General features: G+C 43.9%; 1 protein-coding gene across 1 annotated transcript in view; it reads left to right on the forward strand.

Moving 5' to 3' along the window:
* The window catches only part of LOC120515012 (interferon-induced protein 44-like), a 75,561-nt gene that overhangs the window by 39,720 nt on the left and 15,497 nt on the right, over nt 1-20,344 (forward strand). The window contains exon 6 of the mRNA XM_039735699.1: nt 11,594-11,749. Within this exon, the coding sequence (XP_039591633.1) occupies nt 11,594-11,749 (156 nt within the window). The remainder of the gene's footprint in view (nt 1-11,593; nt 11,750-20,344) is intronic.

Genomic DNA, 20,344 nt, shown 5'->3' on the forward strand with positions numbered 1-20,344 from the left:
GGAGGTACTGAGGGATTTGGAAATTATAGAGGGAGAAGAGCTGCTAAGATTAAATAAATGAAATCAAATAAATCACCAGGACCAGCTAATATTTACTCTCGAGTTCTTAAAGAGGTCAGTAAGTGCAGATATAAACCCTTGACACATATTTTTAGGAAGTCACTGCACACTGGGGAAATTCTGAAGGACTGGAAAATGGCAAATATCATCCCGTTATATAAAGAGGGTGACAGGGCAGATCCAAGCAGATGAGATTATTTATGTGGACTTTCAGAAAGCATTTGATAAGGTGCCACATGAGAGGGTGGGCATCAAACTAAAAGAAGTGGCAGTTCAGGCTAATGTGTGTAGATGGGTGCAGAATTGGCCCAGACACAGGAAGCAGAGGGTGATGGCGTTAAGAGTGGGTGTCCAGCAAGGGTCAGTGCTGGGACTGCTGCTATTTTTAACATATATATATTTAAATATATTATATATACTGTATATAAATGATTTTGTTAGGAATATAAGTAACAAGCTGGTTAAGTTTGCTGATGATACCAAGAAAGGTGGATTGGGAGATAATCGAGAATCCGTTATATCATATATATTGTATCATGGATCATATATACTATTCCTAGTTGCACATGTGTGACATGGCCCCCCCTCAGCCCAGACCCATCAGGTTGGGAGTACCTGTTCAAGAAGTCATGGCATCGAGAAAGGGCATCGGTATTGGTTTGTATTACACCACGGCAATAAACGACCGAATACTTATAAGGCTGTAGATCTAAAAACCACCTCGTGACGCGTGGATTGGGCTCCCTATGCAAGGCCATCCACTGTAATGGCACATGGTCTGTCACAAGAGTGAATTCATCACCCATTTAATTGCCTAAGCTTCCCGCTCCACTGCCGCATACCTGATTTCACGATCCAGCAGTTTCCGGCTCAGGTACATAATGGGACACATTGGCTCAGCACGGCTCCAAGACCTGTGTCCAAAGCGTCCATCTGGAGGATAAAAGGCATAGAAAAGTCAGGCGCTTTCAACATAGGAGCTGACGTAAGGGCCATTTTCAGGTCACTGAATGCAGCCTCTGATGTCTCATCCCATACCACGTGATTAGGTCTCCCCTTCTTGTGAGGTTTGTCAAGGGTGTTGCTCTTTTAGAAAAACAGGGTACAAACTGGCGATAGTAACCCGCTAAGACGAGAAAGGCCTAAATCTGCCTCTTGTTTATCAGACGGGGCCAATTCAAAATGGCATCTATTTTAGAACACTGTGGCCTCACCATACCCCAGCCCACTAGATAACCTAAATATTTGGCTTCAACCAACCCAAAGTAGCATTTCTTCGGATTAATACGAAGACCAACTTTTGCTAGTGGCCGCGCTTACAGCTCAAACCTGCTGTAAGTGTTCCTCATGTGTTGGAATAGATGACAATGTCATCCAAGTAGGCAGCACTATATGAATTATGAGGACGGAGCACTTTGTCCACCAGTCATTGGAATGTCGCAGTGCTAGTGCCCACTAGTGGTGCTAAACGCTGTATTTTCCTTAGTGGATTCTGTTAAGGGAACCTGCCAGTACCCCTTAGTCATATCTAAAGTAGTCAAGAATTTATCATTACCTAGCCGCTCAAGGAGGTCATCCACTCGTGGCATCGGATAGGCATCGAATTGGGAGACTTGGTTAAGCCGACGGAAGTCATTGCAGAACCTCCACCTTCCATCAGGCTTACTGACCATGACAATAGGACTGGACCAGGGACTATAACTTTCCTCAATCACACCAAGGTCCAGCATGCATCTGATCTCCAGCTTCACTTCAGCCTTTTTTGCCTCGGGAGTTCTGTAGGGGCGTTTTCGGACTATAACCCTATAACAGGTTTCGTCACAATGTCATGCGCAATCAGGGAGATTTTCACTTACCACCTCAGCGACAGTCAGGATAATTACTTCAAGCTCCTATCGTTGTTGGCGAGTCAGATTATCTCTGAAATGAAGGTTTCATTTATGAGCAAAGAGAGAGCAGGGCTGTCCAGAGGAGGGCTTGAGATCCCCGTCCCTGTCCACGGTTTCAGCAGATTGACATGATAAATCCGCTCGCTGGGACGACGATTCCGTTGTTTCACCAAATAACCGACCAGTCCCTTCCTCTCCTTAATTTCATAGGGGCCTTGCCAATGAGCCAGTAATTTAGAATGTAAGGTAGGAACTAAAACCATGACTTGATCTCTAGGGCGGAACTCCCAAAGAGACATACCACGGTTATAGCATCGGACCTGGCCTGCTTGAGCCTTTTCCATATGTGTTTTCAACATAGGACTGATGTTTTCAAATCTATTGCGTAATTGTGCAATATATTCCAATATATTTGTTGACGGGAGGGCCTCTTCCTCCCAGCCTTCTTTTAAAATGTCTAATATGCTCCGGAGTTTTCGTCCATATAGTAATTCAAAAGGTGAGAACCCCGTGGAGGCTTGTGGGACTTCCCAATATGCAAAAAGGATGAGGGGGAGGAGCTGATCCCAGTTCCTCCCGTCCTTGTTGACTACTTTACGTAACATTTGTTTGAGAGTTTGATTGATCCTCTCTACAATACCGTTGGTTGGAGGATGATATGCCAAGGTTTTTAAATGATTTATTTGAAGTAGCTTGGCAGTCTCCCTGAACGTCTACTATGTTGACCCCAATACGCTCAAAAGGGACATCTATTAAGGGTAATGGAACTAGAGGAGCACAGTCTCTCCTCAATTGACACTCCGGACAGGATGTACAAAAGCGGCAAACCTCCTCATTAATTCCAGGCCAAAAGAATCTGAGCTTAATCCGCTCAAGTGTTTTTTTGGGTCCCAAATGGGCTCCCAGGAGATGGGTATGTGCTAGTTCACAGACTTGTCGCCGGTAAGTCTGTGGTACTAACAACAGTGACCTCAATTCCCCCTCATGGTCAGCTACCCAATATAACAGATCATTATTTAACAGAAAGTGAGGACCTTGTGGCATCGGATATAATGTGCGTTGGCCGTCTACGAGAACGACTGCATTCTTTGCAAACTTAAGGAAGTCGTCGTTCCACTGCTCCCTTCAGGGGTCTGCCTAAATTCAAACTGCAGGCATGTGAGGGGATCGGATTCGACCTCAAGGGGCGGGGTTTCATCCCGAGTCGACTCCACGCTTGATGATGACGTATATTCAAGAAGTTGAGGGCGCTGATTCCGCGTCTGTGACTAGACCAAGCGATCTTGGGAAAGAAGCATCTGTGCTACCGCTTTTAATGTCTACCCAATGTCTGCCTAATATCACGGGGAAGGGAGGATTATCCGTCACCGCCTCCGTCAACTTTTTTAAAACGCCGTCCTGACATATATAACATCTGGTGGATTTATAATTCCGGACTTCCCTGTGAATGCGGGTAATGCGGGTTTTAATCTTTAACCATTGTCGCGGTAGTACCAGATAGCGAGCAACAATAGAAATGTCACTGCCGGAATCAAATAAAGTTATAGCTTTAATTCCATTAACTAACACTTCTCCCATATGTGTAAAGGCCAGAGGGTTAGCGAGCGAACACCGCATCTCCACCCATATCACTCCACAGACCCCGTCGTCGCTTCGCGGAGCCGGCCAACGCGTCCCAGGTTCCACTTGAGTAAGCTTCGCATTGTAGCTCCGAGACTCTATGTTAGGGACACAAGTACACCCGGATTCACACGAGTCCCGTTCTGATACACCCAAGCCGGTTTAGGCGTTCTATTGCCTCGGCTAGCGAGACAATATCAGTAAAGCCCCAGGCCGGGTGGGCGATTTTTCCAGGCAGGGCACGGAGCAACAAAGCGCAGGCCACCTGCTCTGCTATTTGATGGCTCGATTGTTTGTGTGGTTGTAACCACCTAACCACCTTAGCCCATAAAGCCATGGCCTGCTTTTTCACTGCTTTAGCAGGTTTATAGGTCCAGACCATTAGGTTTTCCACCTGCCAGCCTGGGTTTCTCCCACCTTTATCAAAAGGCTTGCCTTTTGTGGGATAGTTGGGGGCAGTCCCCATACTCAAGAGACCATAATAAGTCCTTGATGTGTTCCCAGACGCACCAGGCTCTATCCTGTGGTTCCCGTTTCTACTCTTCTGCGGACCTTTAACAGGATGATGGGTCGAAGCATACTCAAGGTTTCCCTGACACTCCCCGACTGACCCCCACTCTGCAATTCAGGAGCGGTACTTACCCATCTGTCTTTTCTTGCATTGGGTGTAGTGTGTCGAGTCTTTGTTTTGTTCTGACTTCCGTTCTCTCCAGGAGGTCACCATCCTGCTGACTACGCCACTGTAAAAGGAATAGACTCGATACACTTAAAAAGGTTTGGGGCAGCCATCCATATATTATTCCTGGCTGCAAAAGATTCTTGAATGAATACAGAGATGTTCTCTATACTGAGTCCAAAACAGAACTGTCGATGGTTTGTCAAGATGGCAGTTTAAAGGGATAGGACAGGAAGTGACGTAAGGGAACCGGAAGTGATGTTCTTCAGCAGTCAGAGTAGGTGCCGGAAGTTATAATCTTCTAGGCGCCGGAACCGGAAGTGACACCATCTGTTTTAAATCAGACAGGTTTTCCTGCGGCTGGTCTGTAGAGATAACAGGAGAAGGTTTAGTGCACCCCACCACCCCCTGGCCTGGCCTGGAATTACCTTTGCTTGGTCCATACAACGTTTTCCTAGTCACATGTGTATATTTATGTATATACCTGCCTCTCACTCTCCACCTTGCACTTTTTAACTTGCACTGTGTTTTTATCACTCTTTGATTAATATTGTTTTTATCAGTATGCTGCTGCTGGAGTATGTGAATTTCCCCTTGGGGATTAATTATCTATCTATCTATCTATCATTACAGAGGGACTTGAACAGCAGACAGGTGCGGCCAGATTTGTGGCAGATGAAATTTAATGTCAGTGAATTTAAAGAATTACACATAGGAAGTAAAAATGTTAGGCCTGAATACACAATGGGAGGTCTGAAAATTGAGAGTCCACCTTATGAGAAGGATTTAGGAGTCAACTTCCAGACAGTGTTCAGAAGCCACTAAGAAGGCTCACACACTGTCAGCGCCTTGATGTGTGGAGTACAAGTCACAGGAGGATCTGCTCAAGCGTTATAACACACTGGTGAGGCCTCATCTGGTGTTCTGTGGGCAATTTTGGTCTCCAGGCCACAAAAAGGACATAGCAGCACAAGAAAATGTCTAGAGAAGAGCAACGAGGCTGATTACAGGGCTACAGAAATTGAGTTATCAGGAACAATTTAAAGAGCTGAGCCTTTACAGTTTAAGCAAAAGAAGATTAAGAGGAGACCTGGCTGAAGTGTTTAAAATTCTGAATTAGTCCAGTGGATTGAGACAGTGACTTTAAAATTAGTTAATCAAGAACACAGGGACACAGTTGAAAACTCATTAAGGGGAAATTTTACACAGACTGTCTGAGAGGCGGAGTTCAGTCATCAGGAGGACGGACTTAGATGCTGTCTTCCGCTGAGCGAAGTACTGTGGGTAGCAGGAAGAAAGAGAAAGCATGGTTGTTTTCACTGTCTGTTTAAGTATTTGCACTTCACAAAGTTAGAGAGTTCCTTAGAAATAGTGTGCGTCAAGTGAAGCAACGTAAGATCTATTAATTTGTTTTTCGTTTGTGTTATAATTGTTACGCTTAGTACCTAGTGGCCAACTTCAGTATTGCAACTTTAAGATTAATATTTGTGTTTTTGTGTAATTTGAGAACTAAGAATAGATCTACTTTATTTTTATTGTAGACCACACACACCTTCACTGTCATATGTGTAGCTATATCTGCAAATTAAAGGTTTGGATTTGAAATCTACCTTCCAAGTGTTTTTATGGACACTCTACTGCGAATGCCAACTATTCCTGTACAACCAGAAGAAATCCTTTAGTTGTTTCTCTATTTCACACACATTAGGAAGTTTTTTTTTACACAGAGCACCACAGGCACATGGAATAAGCTACCAAGGAGTGTGGTAGACAGTAGGACTTTAGAGAATTTCAAATCTCAATTTAATGTTTTTTAGAAGAATTAAGTAGTTAGGACTGGCAGGCTTTGTTTGGCTGAGTGGCCTGTTCTCGTTTAGATTGTTCTAATGTCCTAATCTCCTTGTGGTCCATCAGTCACTCAGTGTTTCCCGCTCCGTTATTTAATGCTGTCGGTCATTACTATTCTCAGCCTCCTGGTCAGGCCTCAGCACAGAGAAGTGAGAAACTCGTTTTGTGTATTTCTATGCCAACATTCTCATCTAGATTGAGAGTTCAAACTTCTTTGGTGCCTTTTATGCATGAGGTGTCAGTTTCTCTTCAAGTCAAGTCACTTTTGCTGTCACATCACTTAATACGAATGTACAAGTGAGTGAAAAATGTGTGCAAGGCCCATGGTAGTAGAGCAAATACTAACACAATAGTTTGTACACATAATACATTTAAATATCAATTTACCAATCACACACTTGACAAATATAAGTATATTATAAAAGTAAACATGTAGGCATGCTTAAGTTTAAATTTAATATAATACAAACTAACAACACAAAAAAGCTGTGGTGCAATGAAATGCCCAAATAGTGTATCAGTAGCATGGGTGTGCGTCTTACAGGATGGGTTGGTAAGGGTCAGTGAAAGGGGAACTCCATGCAGAGCTCAGAATCCTAGCAGCTTGATGGAAGAAGCTGTTCTGGAGCCTGCTGATCCAGGACCTGATGCTATGGTATCGTCTGCCTAAAGGTAACAGCAAGAACATATCATGACTTGGATGTCAGGGGTCATTGATAATCTTCTTAGCTTTCCTTAGACAAAGCATAACATGATTATCTCGTAGGCTGGGAACGTCACCTTCAATGATTTGTTGAGCAGAGTAGAGCGCACTTCTCTCTGCTGTGAGAGCCCTGCAGTTCCCGTTCAAATTGCATACAGTGAGGGTGCCTTTGGTGGTGAAGGAGTCAAATGACCGGAGGGTGCGAGGGCGCATGTCAAACCTCTTAAGCCACCTAAGATTAAAAGGCATCGTTGAGCCTTCTTCCCCACTTATTCGGTGTGATCAATCCATGTAAGATTGCCGGTAACGTGCACTTAAAACTGCACACCCTCTTCATAGTAGTCCCATTGATGGTGAGAGGGTTGTGTACATCTCATTGCTTTCTGAAGCCCACTATTTCCTCTTTAGTCTTGGATCAGTTAAGGGAGATGCAAGTTTCCTGGCACCAGTGGGTTAGGCCTATGATTTCACCTTAACTTAGTCTCATTGCTGTTGTGTCGTCAGCAAATTTCACAACAATGTTAGACCTGTTGTTAGACGTATAGTTGTGGGTGTAAATCGAATATAGCAGAGGACTAAGCACACATCCCTGGGGGGCTCCCATGTTGAGAGTGAGTACAGAGGAAGTGATGGCAAACAGATTAACCACCTGATGCTGATTTGACAGAAACCTCTGGATCCAACTGCAGAAAGAGTCCTTTACACCCAAACCCCTGAGCTTGATGTGAAGCTAAGAAGGGATTACAGTGTGAAATGCTGAGCTGTAATGGACTGTGCAGGTTGGAGAGGATGGTTTGTTATGTCAGGGCTGTGGCGTTACCAGTGAATCTGTTCTGACTGTGCTAATTAACAATATTTTAATAGTTGTGAAGTTTGAATTTTATATCCATAAGTAATTAGGGTTACTTGTCTTCAGCTTCAGTGCTGATAAAGAAAAGAGCTGAAAATGGCAAAGCAAACACCCGATGCTGGACATTAATGATCTGTCTATAGGACAACTGTATGTGTTTTTGCTGATCGAGCTTACTTATAATTTAGTATGGTTCATTTTTCCTCGTGTCCGGCTAGCAAATGGAAGCAGCCAATGATGATAAGAAACTTTGCATGATGTAAGTAATCTAATTTTGCAACTTTTACTTGTGTATAAAAAGACCTCAACTAGCAGTAAAGAGGCGAGCATCGTGTTACAGAATGCTGTGTGCGTCAAGTGACAGCATCAGGTGATACGCGTGCTCCATCTTTGGGGAGAATAAATGGTTTATGCTTTAAACTTCCTCCGGGCTGTTTTCTCTTAGACATTTTGGGTCACCCAGGGGGTGACGGTCATAATTTCCACATGACATGGATCAGAGGTTCTCAAACTCGGTCCTGGGGACCCACTGTGGCTGCAGGTTTTTGTTCCAAACAGGTTCGTAATCAGTGACAACACCTGATAACACTGAGCTCATTTAATTACCTGGTATTGGTTTTTTTTCTTAACTTATTCTACATTCTGAAAAGTACAGCAGCGTGATTTTTACATTTATAAGACATTCAGAAATATTTCTATTTTTGCCATAAATTTAAATGTGTAACTCACTTTTCTTGCTTTCATTATAATCTGCTCAAAAAAATGAAAGAGACCCTTTTTAATGAGAGTATAACATAAAGTCAATGACAATTGTGAGGTATTGATCTGGTCGGTTCAGTAGCCGAGGGGCTTGTTCATCAGTTTCAGCTGCTTTGGTGCATTAGAGGGGGCAACAATGAGACGACCCCCAAAACAGGAATGAATGGTTTAACAACTGGAGGGAAGCCACTGACATTTTTCCCTCCTCATCTGTTTCTTCACTCATTTTGCATTTGGCTATGGTCAGTGTCACTACTGGTGGCATGAGGCCATACCCGGACCCTACAGAGTTGGCACAGGTAGTCCAACTTCTTCAGGATGGCAGGCACATCAATATGTGGCATTGGCAGAAGGTTTGCTGTGTCTCCCAGCACAGTCTCAAGGGCATGGAGGAGATTCCAGGAGACAGACAGGCAGTTCCTCTAGGAAAGCTGGACAGGGCCCCTCGTAGAAGGTCCTTAACCCATCATCAGGACCCACCAGTATCTGCTCCTTTGGACAAGGAGGAACAGGACTGGCAGAGCCTACAAAATGACCTCCAGCAGGCAGGCAGGCCACTGGTGTGAATGTCTCTGACCAAACAATCAGAAACAGAATTCATGAGGGTGGCCTGAGGGCCCGACGTCCTCTAGTGGGCACCATGGAGCTCGATTGGCATTTGCCATAGACTACCAGAATTGGCAGGTCCACCACTGGTGCCCTGTACTTTTCACAGATGAGAGCAGGTTCACCCTGAGCACATGTGACAGACGTGAAACGGTCTGGAGAAGCTGTGGAGAGCATTATGCTGCCTGTAACATCGTTCAGCATGACCAGTTTGGTGGTGGGTCAGTGATGGTATATCTGGGGGGCATATCCATGGAGGGGCGCACAGACCTCTACAGGCTAGACAACGGCACCTTGACTGACATTGGGTATCGGGATGAAATTCTTGGATCCATTGTCAGACCCTATGCTGGTGCAATGGCTCCTGGGTTCCTCCTAGTGCCGGACAATGCCCGGCCTCATGTGGTGAGAGTATGCAGGCAGTTCCAGGTGGATGAAGGAATTGATCCCATTGACTGGCCCCAATGCTCAATTGCCTGACCTCATTCCAATAGAACACCTCTGGTGGGACATTATGTTTCGGTCCATCCGATGCCTCAGCCTGTCCAGGAGCTCAGTGATGCCCTGGTCCAGATCTTGGAGGAGATCCCCCAGGACATCATCCGTCATCTCATTAGGACATTGTCAGGCATGCATACAAGCACTTGGGGGTGGTGGGAGCATACAAACTACTAAGTACAATTTGGAGTTGCTGCAATGAAATTTCGACACAATGGACTCACCTGCCTGCTGCATCATTTTTAGATTTTTGGGGTGTCTTTGAATTTAGCCCTCTGTAGGTTGATCATTTTCATTTCATCCTTTCATTCCTAACACATCACCATAGCAGTAGAGACGGCCAGCAGGATTTGTTTTCCCATTGAGATCTCATGTGTTTTCAAAGAGTTCCTTTAATTTTTTTGAGCAGTATATGTTGCCCTTTCTCTGTGCAGTTTTCCCCCTTTGTTGTATCTTATTAATGACCATTAAAAAACGAGCAGAGCAGACACCCTCGGCAAACAACATGGAATCATGAAAGGCTGCAACTAGTTTAGTGTCAGACCCTCTAATTAGTAAATAATAGATTCATTAAACAATTAGAACACCTGGAAAAGTACAATGAGAATCAAGATGAAAATATTGTTAAAAAAAAAAAGTACATTATTCCCATATAACTGCTTAGTACATTTTAATTTTTTTTTTTTTACCAAAATTAGTTTTCTAATTTCTATTTTGTTCCCAAAATACAGAATCTGGGAAATAACAATTCACTTAATTAGCCCAGGAGTCCAATTAAAAACAAAAGCTGGTGAGAACATAAACTTGGAGCCACAGGGGGTCCCCAGGACTGAGTTTGAGAACCCCTGACGTGGACCAATTGTAGGGGGTCTAATGTGGCGGGCAGCATGGAGCAGATAAAGCCTCAGACCAATCTCTCAAGGGCGCCGGTCGCTTAAACATGTTACCGGAGAGACTTCAGGCACAGGGAGAATGGTGGACATTTTGAAGCATGCAGGGACAATTGACACTGAGATCGATTTAAAATCTCCATAAACAGTTCAGCCAGTTGGTACCAACATGCTCTGAAAACATGGCGAGGGGTCCCGTCAGGGCCAGCAGCCTCACGAGTGATCACTTACGTAAAAGTCCTATGCATGTTCTGAACAGAGATGGAAAGCTGAGTGAGTGTTGTAATCATCAGGGGGCAGGATTGTGTGTTTCGAAAGGAGACCTCGGTGAGTGAGGCAGCGGGGTACGTTGTGCTGGTACTTTCTCTAAAATCCGTTACAGTATTCAGTCCTTGCCACTTGCTTTGAATGTTGGTGTTAAACTGGAATTCAGGTTTGTCTCTGTCCTCATGTTTGGCTGCTGTTATTTTTTCGGAGAGCTTCTATTCACCTGTGTTTTCAGAATTGAACATGGAGGTTTGTGCTCGACCCTCACTATTGATCCAATCTTTTTCAGAGGTGTAAATTTTTATAGCTTTGCTCAGAATGTCTTCTATGCATTTCATGATTAAATCGCAGGTTCCCCAAAACATTTGTCTCATGACATCCAATCACTGACAGAAAAGATATATGAGGTGACTGAAGAGTACGGTGAGGCTAGAGGGTGGCTTTCTAATAATCCTACATGGTCCTGCATGACCATCATCATCTGATTCTTCTATGTGAAGTCTGAAAACCCTGAGGACTAATGTTAGGTAGAATGCCCAGTGGGGGCTGGGTGGGTGGTCTTGAGGCCTCGGACACCTGCAGATTTTGTTTTTTTTTTTCCTCAATCCCCTGGAGTTGTTTTTTGTTTTTTTTGTCCTCTTGGCCAGCAGACCTTACTTTTATCCTTTGTTACTTAGTATTGCCTAATCTTATTTTTATGTTCTTTTTTCTTTCTTTATCTTGTAGAGCACTTTGAGCTCCGTCATTTGTATGAAAATGTGCTCTAGAAATAAATGTTGTTGTTGTTCCTTTTCTTATGCTGTCCTTGACATTGCATTTTTGTGTTCAAACATAGCATTTCAAATAAGGCTTGGTAAACGTCTATAGGCGTACAGCCCGTCACAGAGGTGGATTTGCACTGACTCGATTCTTTCTTCCCACACGCAGTACCGGACGTATCCAATTCATGATGGAAGAGGTGGGAAGAAGGTGCCATTTATCCTGTGTGACACCATGGGCCTGGAAGGAAGTTCTGATGAGGCAGGAATCCATGTGGACGACATCATCAGTGTCATTAACGGGCACGTCCCAGACCAATATGAGGTGAGCCTGGCATGTTATCTTGACATGACTTCAGATGACAACAACACTTGTTCCTGTAACACTTTTTCATATACAGTTTTCTTTTCCCACTTCTGTGTGGTATCGATGTATCTGACCAGCCTTCTCCTTACATCAGTGGCAGATGTCCTTCCTGACACCAGTCCTGCCCGTTTATCTGGGCTTGAAACCATTGCCAAGTTCTGCTGGAATGACCCTTCATAGTTTGATTCTCAAAGCAATTTACAATAAGAATGGATAAATTAAGTGAGGTACAAAAAAACACTGAAAAATGAACGAGTAATTACTCATAAAAGCCATTTTTAAGACTATAGAAAGGTGACAGTGAGTGTCCAGCTCAATAAGTAAATTGTATCATTGTGACGTTTGTGCCACTTACCAAGTATGTTTAGCAGGTTCCTCTGCTCTCACCATTGAAGATTAAAACACACGTGCAGTACAAACAGAGATCCTAGCCAGACGAAATCTTGAGTGGTGCCCAGTGCCAGTCACTCCATCACATTCTGTATTGGATTCTCTGCGTAGGAACTCACAGCTCTACCAAACATACTGGTACCATCACGACACACATAAAAGCACAACTCTTTTGGTGATATGCCGCTTACCAACCAAACAATGTCTTTCTTTTACCGTGATTGTTCTAATTATTGAGGAATAACCTGGAGTAGCCTTGATAAACCCTGTGAATGAGACAGTAGCCATCTAACTCACACTTGGTACCTTTTTATTATTTCAAGCGCTGTAAATAAAAAAAAACAAAGTATGGAAAATATAAAAGCAACGTGTTTTTTATTAATGTACTAGCAGAATACCCGCACTTCGCAGTGGAGAAGTAGTGTGTTAAAGAAGTTATGAAAAAGAAAAGCAAACATTTTAAAAATAACGTAAGATGATTGTTAATGTAATTGTTTTGTCATTGATATGAGTGTTGTTGTCATATCTATCTATTTATATATATATATATATATATATATATATATATATATATATATATATATATATAGCAAAATAGCTGCGATTGGCAGCGGAGAAGTAAAAAGAAAAGGAAACATTTTAATAATAACGTAACATGATTGACAATGTAATTGTTTTGTCATTGTCATGAGTGTTGCTGGTATATATATATATATATATATATATATATACACATCTATACACATATATATATACAGTTATATATATATCCATATACACACATACATATATATATATACATATATATATACACATACTGTATATATACACACACACATATATACATACTGTATATACAACATATACATATCTACATATATACTGTATATACACATATATATACAAATCTACATATACATATATTAGGTGGGACTCGATTAAAAAATTAATCCAATTAATTAGAGGCTGTGTAAGAATTAATCTTGATTAATCGTATGTAATCAACTTACGTAAATTTGCCCCAAATCGCAAATGTTTTTTTTTTAATTTAAAACGGTTTTAGTGGGCTTACAGAATCAAATAATAGACATGGACATGAATATTGTAAACTGAAGCTGTTTTAATTTCTGAAAAAAAGCTTTAAACTGCATTTGAATTCAAAACAGAAACAAAAATATCATCCCTGGTTAAAATTGGGCAGACTTAAAAATAAAGTGGTAGTTTAAGTACTTTAAGTACATTTTCAGAATAGTATTGTCTTTAAATAATAATAACCAAAATTTCAACATAAAGTGCAGTTTTTCTTCTTAAAAAAATAAGTCAGAAACATAAAAGGTAATTTGACCAGCTTACTCTTTAAACTCTGAGTAACATTAGCCAAAATTATTTTGTACATTAGGCTAAAACAGTGTGATCATTGAACATTTTGTAATTAGATGTATTTAGAATTACTAACGGTCACGGAAGTCCAATGATCCCCAGTAAGAGCCACAAAGTCCGCTTTCTGTAATGCATCTAATTTTGCTTGCTTTTCAGTGTGCACAAAACCATGCTTTTATCAAGGGCTCTGGTAGTCGAAATGATCAGTCGTAGGAAACGCTTTATTCCGACTCTAACATTTTTGTAGCTGTGATGTGTGCATCAGTGTAATGGATGTACCAGGAAATCATGCATTGACAAAAGTTCCGCTTGCTTGGAATTGAAAGTGTGATTAAATGCGTTATTTTTAACGCGCTATGGAGTACATGCATCGAAGCTTCTCAGCTGTGCTTGTGCTAAGAAAGGGAAAATTTTAAAAATAACGTAACATGATTCTCGCTAACCTAATATTTTTTCATACGCCCCAAACCAAGGAGATGCGAAGGTAAAATGAATCGGTAGCGCGTACATAGTCAGTACATCCCTCTCGGGAATCGAACCTCGAATGTCGGCGTTAGAGGCTTAAGACTCTACAATTGCGCCACAGCGTGTGGCTTGTCTATGCTAAAGTATGTATTGTAGATCGGGTATATATATACATTTATATATATATACCCGTGTCGCAGTGGAGAAGTAGAAGTTATGAAAAGAAAAGGGAACATTTTAAAAATAACGTAACATGATTGTCAATATACAGTAATTGTTTTGTGAGTGTTATTGAATGTTGCTGTCATCAAGGATTTGATTATCATTATTTCTTTCAATCAGGCTCGTATTTGTAGGATGTGTTCAAGTTACATTCCGTGTTTGTCAATCGTTGTAAAGATAAGAGGTTTCATTCATCGATTAGTTCCTTACTGCATCAATAAACAGCTCGCCTTCCTTTTATCTGTGATGTGACAAACTGCATGCACGGTTTTTTTACACTGTCTTCCTTTAGCAGGACATTCACTTTTTCCACCGTGTGCTTTGTTTCCGCAGTAGCTGCACTTATGAATATGATTGTATGTATAAGACGCTTCATATTTTTTTGCTGCCTTCTCAATTGTGTAATTCGGTTTTGTTCAGCACTCTTTGGAACTGTTGCTTTTGTCTGTGCACTGCGCCAGTTCACGTGAGCCGCTTGGTGTTCTTGCATCGAAGGTTCCCAGCTGTACTGGTGCCATCTCGTGTAATGTCAGCTAAGACCCGGCACTTAAAAGTTTCTCTCGCAGTTTCAATGAGTTTGTGCCAAACACCACCCTGACCATCTCATCTTCCTCTGCATAAGCACAGTCCTTCACCCGTGAATATTTACCGGCAGTGTTTGTATTGGATTGCCGCTGATGGACGGCCTTATATGGGCAGGCACTAAATTACAAACGCTAGTGGCAGCCTGTCTATGAACTTAATTTAATATAAACTTACGGTTCACGCGTGCTTTGTTTCCGCAGTAGCTGTACTTATGAATATGCTTGTATGCATCATTTGCTTCATAATGTTTTTCTGCCTTCTCAATTGTGAAATGGCGTTTTGTGCTCATAAGCTGTTTGGAGTTCTTCCTTGTTCTCTACGTACTTACGTAGGAGGCGTGATGATGTCACACGAAACTCCGCCCCCCACGGCCATCTCCAACTCAAGACTCCATTACATTATATGGGGAAAAATAGCTTCCAGTTATGACCCTTACGCGTAGAATTTCGAAATGAAACCTGCCCAACTTTTGTAAGTAAGCTGTAAGGAATAAGCCTGCCAAATTTCAGCCTTCTACCTACACGGGAAGTTGGAGAATTAGTGATGAGTCAGTGAGTGAGTGAGTGAGTGAGTGAGTGAGTGAGGGCTTTGCCTTTTATTAGTATAGATAACAACATCAAAAAGAAGGAAACATAAATGAAAATATAATAGCAAAGTGTGAAATAAGCAGTTTTAGAAAATCTTACTGAAAATCAGAAATGTCAAGGCGTGGAGGATGTTGTCCTGCTGTTGTTCTTAGGTTACATTTTTTGATGTCCGAATCAGATGGTCTCACGTCTCTTGATTCTGAGATTAGTTCCTATGTCATCGCCCTTCTGTCATTCACTCTTTGGTCCCTGGGACGAGCCATATTTATGTTAAAATACACAAGTGAGATTCTGTGACATGTGATATTGTAGCCATTTAATTGGATATCATATGATGAATGATTCTGATCAGAGTGTTTAATCAATGAAGAACCTCAGCACTCCTTCCTTTCTCAAGTTATAAACTAATTCTGTAATTTCTAATCCTGAAGTGTCCATCTGTTCCCAGATTATAAACTAATTGAAATGGTTCGTGGCTTTGTGGTGTTAAGTCGTAAACCAATTAATTCAGACTGGTACAACACAGAAAGAATGTACAAGAACAATGTCTGCAATGCAACATTGTGCCTCATTCAGGACTCCATGAACAACCACTCATTCCACACAAAGTCAAACCAGTGGTACCCAAGGGTTTTCCGGAGAGACACAGTACCAAAGGAGTCCAGTCTTCATCTCAGGTCACAGGATAGCGTCCATGCCTCACAACCATATAGCAAGACAGGAAGCACTAGGACTCTAAAGACTTGGACTTCGTTATTTGCTGAGATATCAGGAGTGCCACACACTCCTTTCCAGCAACCTCATTCCCCCAAGCTCTCCCAATCCGTCTACTGACTTCATAGGAAGAGTCACTAGAGACGTGAATGTCACTGCTGAGGTCAGTAAACCTCTTAATGACAAGGTTGACACTCTCTTCACAGACAGACACACTGCTGATGGCCGTGCCCAAGAGGTCATTAAAGGCCTGGCTGTTGGTTTTTATCAGGACACTCGCAAGCCCAGACACTGACTCCTCACTGACTCCTCACTCAGTCTCTCGAGCGCCCCGATCAGAAGATCACAGATCACAGCAATTGTCAGCAAAGTCAAGATCCATGAATCTTTCTTCACCAACAGATACCCCACGACTCTGCCCAACACCCAGAGTAGGAGCAGAACACACCGCTGACGAATCCCAGAATCAACTGGGAAAAACACAGAGGGTCTGCCTCCACTCTGCACAGCACTCACAGTACCAGTGGACAGGCCGGCCATGATATCCAGCAACCTCGAGGGGATCCTGCGAACCCTCAGGATGTCCCACAGGAAAGCTCGATCAATTGAGTTGAACGCTTTATGAAAATCGACAAAGGCTGCAAAGAAACTCTGCCAATATGCGCTGTATGAGAACCCTCAGTGCCAGGATGCGGTCAATGGTAGACTTCTTAGGTGTAAAACCAGACTGCTCCGGTCACTGGTAGGTGAGCAAGTGATCATGGATCCTATTGAGGACGACCCTAGCAAGGACCTTACCCGGCACAGAGAGCAGTGTTATCCTCCTGTAGTTGCTGCAATCCAGGCAATCCCCCTTCCCTTTCCAGATAGGGACGACAAGTTCCATTTTCCAGTCAGTTGGGATGATGCCAGTCTCCCAAATGGAAGCAAAGATTGCTTGCAATGCCAGGAGGACAGCCTTACCACCAGCCTGGAGAAGTTCACCTCGGATACCACAGATCCCTGCAACTTTTCCTCCTCTCAGCTGGTTCACCACATGTGCAATCTCATTGAGATTGGGTGGTTCACAGCTACATGGAGGATCAGCCTCAAGAACCTTGGACCAGAGATATCTAATGTCCTAGCCAGAGGATCAGCTTTGAGCAACTGCTCAAAGTAGCCAGCCCAGCGGGTCACAACTGCAGTGTCATCCGTAAGGACCATTCCATCATCTGCCCTGACTGCAACTCTCTGAGGAACAGGTTCAGATGTGCGTAATGCTTTGAGTCCTCTGTAAGCAGGACATGGGTCACTAGACCACAGATGATGTGTCACCTGCTCACAGATTCCTCTAACAAACGCCTCTTTATCTGCCCTCAGAGCTCTAGCAGCCGTCCTTCTCAGTTTCCGGTACAGACCAGAGTTGTCATTGAGCCGTACGCTGTGACTCCTCTCAATGATATCCAGGGTGCCCTGCAAGATGAAACAACACCGGTAACACCAACACAACCCTCAGAAACCTTCAGGGTCTTGTCACGGAAGGTCTCCCACATCACTATAGGAATGACAATCGCACCCAAATCTGAAAGTTGCACATACAAACTGCGTGCAAACTCATTAGAAACAGCCTGGTCTTGGAGTCTGGCCAAGTCCAGGCTCATTTTCCTTGCAGGTGGTAACCTTCTGGACCTCAGCTGGATCCTAAGAGTAGCAAGAACAAGTCTATGGTCAGAATTCAGAAACTGGGCACTTCTGTACACCCTGCAGTTTTGCAAGAGCCTCCAGCGTCTTTCCACGAGGATGTGATCGATCTCCTTCACCGTACCACCAGTATTGGATTACCAAGTCCAACGATGCGGTTCAGGGCGCTGGAACCAGGATCCAGCGATTCGCAGCTCCTGACCTTTTGCAAAGTCAAGGAACATGGAACCACTTTCACCACGGTCACCAGACCTATGGTGACTGAGACAGTCCTCATAGCCAGCCCTGTCAGTGTCAGTGCCACCAACGGGTTCGGGGATTGCCGCCACGACAGGCACCGACCACCTTACAGCCACAGCTCCGGTCAGTCGCCTCAACAATAGAGGCACGGAACATGGCCCATTTGGACTCAATGTCCCCCACCTCCCTCGGGATATGGTTGAAGTTCTGCCGGAGGTGGGAGTTGAAGCTACTTCTGACAGGGGACTCTGCCAGACATTTCCAGCAGACCCTCACAACACGTTTGGGCCTACCAGGCCTGACCGGCATCCTCCCCCACCATCGAAGCCAACTCACCACCAGGTGGTGATCAGTTGACAGCTCCGCCCCTCTCTTCACCCGAGGTGTCCAAGACATGTGGCCGCAAGTCCGACGACACGACCACAAAATCGATCATCAAACTGAGGCCTAGGGTGTCCTGGTGCCAAGTGCACATATGAACACCCTTATGCTTGAACATGGTGTTCGTTATGGACAATCCGTGACGAGCACAGAAGTCCAATAACAAAACACAGCTCGGGTTCAGATCGGGGGGGCCATTCCTCCCAATCACGCCCTGCCAGGTCTCACTGTCATTGCCCACGTGAGCATTGAAGTCTCCCAGCAGAACGAGGGAGTCCCCAGAAGGTATGCCCTCTAACACCCCCTCCAGAGACTCCAAACTGCCGTTCGGTGCATACGCACAAACAATAGTCAGGACCCGTCCCCCCACCCGAAAGCGGAGGGAGGCCACCCTCTCGTCCACCGGGGTAAACCCCAATGAACAGGCTCCAAGTTGGGGGGCAATAAGTATGCCCACACCCGCTCAGCGCCTCTCACCGGTGGCAACTCCAGAGTGGTAGAGAGTCCAGCCCCTCTGAAGGAGAATGGTTGCAGAGTCCAAGCTGTGCGTCGAGGTGAGTCTGACTATATCTAGCCGGAACCTCTCGACCTCGCGCACTAGCTCAGGCTCCTTCCCCTTCAGAGAGGTGACATTCTACGTCCCAAGAGCCAGCTTCTGTAGCCGAGGATCAGACCGCCAAGGTCCCCGCCGGCCACCACCCAACTCACACTGCACCCAACCCCCTTGGCCCCTCCCATAGGTGGTGAGCCCATGGGAAGGGGGACCAATGTTACCTCTTCGGGCTGTGCAGGTCCGGCCACCAGGCGCTCGCCATCGAGCCCCACCTCCAGGCCTGGCTCCAGAGGGGGGCCCCAGTGACCCGCGTCCGGGCAAGGGAAAACGTCGTCCAAAGTTTTGATTCATCATTGGAGGTTTGTTGAACCTCTCTCTGTCTCATCCCTCACCTAGGACCAGTTTGCCTTGGGTGACTCTACCAGGGGCATAAAGCCCTGGACAACAGAGCTCCTAGGATTATTGGGACACGCAAACCCCTCCACCACGATAAGGTGACGGTTCAAGGAGGGGTTGTTACTCATATTCCTATCTAAATCATTTATAAATATTAAAACCAGCAGCGGCCCTAGCGCTGACCCCTGTGGACACCACTCTTAACTTCAGCCAATTCTGATGAGGTTTCTCGCACCATCACCCTCTGCTTCCTGTGTCTGAGCCAATTCTGCACCCATCTACAAACATCACCTGCTCCACTTTGATTGTATCCTTTTGTTGCCTCCTCATAGAATTCCAGCCTGTTAGTAAAACACGACCTCCCTCTTCTGACCCCACGCTGACTGTTCAGAATAACTCCTGTCCTTGCCATGTGTTGCTCAATCTTATCCTTAATAATTCCTTCCATTAATTTTCCTGTGATGTTTCATGTTAAGCTTACTTTTCTGTAGTTGCTTGGATCTGCCCGGTCACCCTTTTTATATAACGGGATAATATTTGCCATTTTTCTGTCCTTTGGAATTTCCCCAGTGTGCAGTGACTTCCTAAACGTATGTGTCAATGGTTTATATTTGTACATACTAACCTCCTTAAGAACTAAATATTAAAATATGATCTGGTCCTGGTGATTTGTGTGATTTCATCTTATTTAATCTGAGCAGCTCTTCTCCCTCTACAATTTCCAAATCCCTCAGTACCTCCTTAGTAGTCCCTGTTACTGCTGGGAGATTATGTACTTCTTCACAAGCATACACTTCAATAAAGTGCATGTTTAGAGTGTCCACTATTTGATTGTCTGTATTTTTTAATTCTCCTTTACTATTTCTGATGCACTTCACCTCCTCCTTGACTGATCTTTTAATACTAAAATGCTGAAAGCACGTTGTAGATTATTAAGTGCAGATAAATGCCTAACATATC

Source organism: Polypterus senegalus, chromosome 14 (assembly GCF_016835505.1).
Source record: "Polypterus senegalus isolate Bchr_013 chromosome 14, ASM1683550v1, whole genome shotgun sequence".
NCBI lineage: Eukaryota > Metazoa > Chordata > Cladistia > Polypteriformes > Polypteridae > Polypterus > Polypterus senegalus.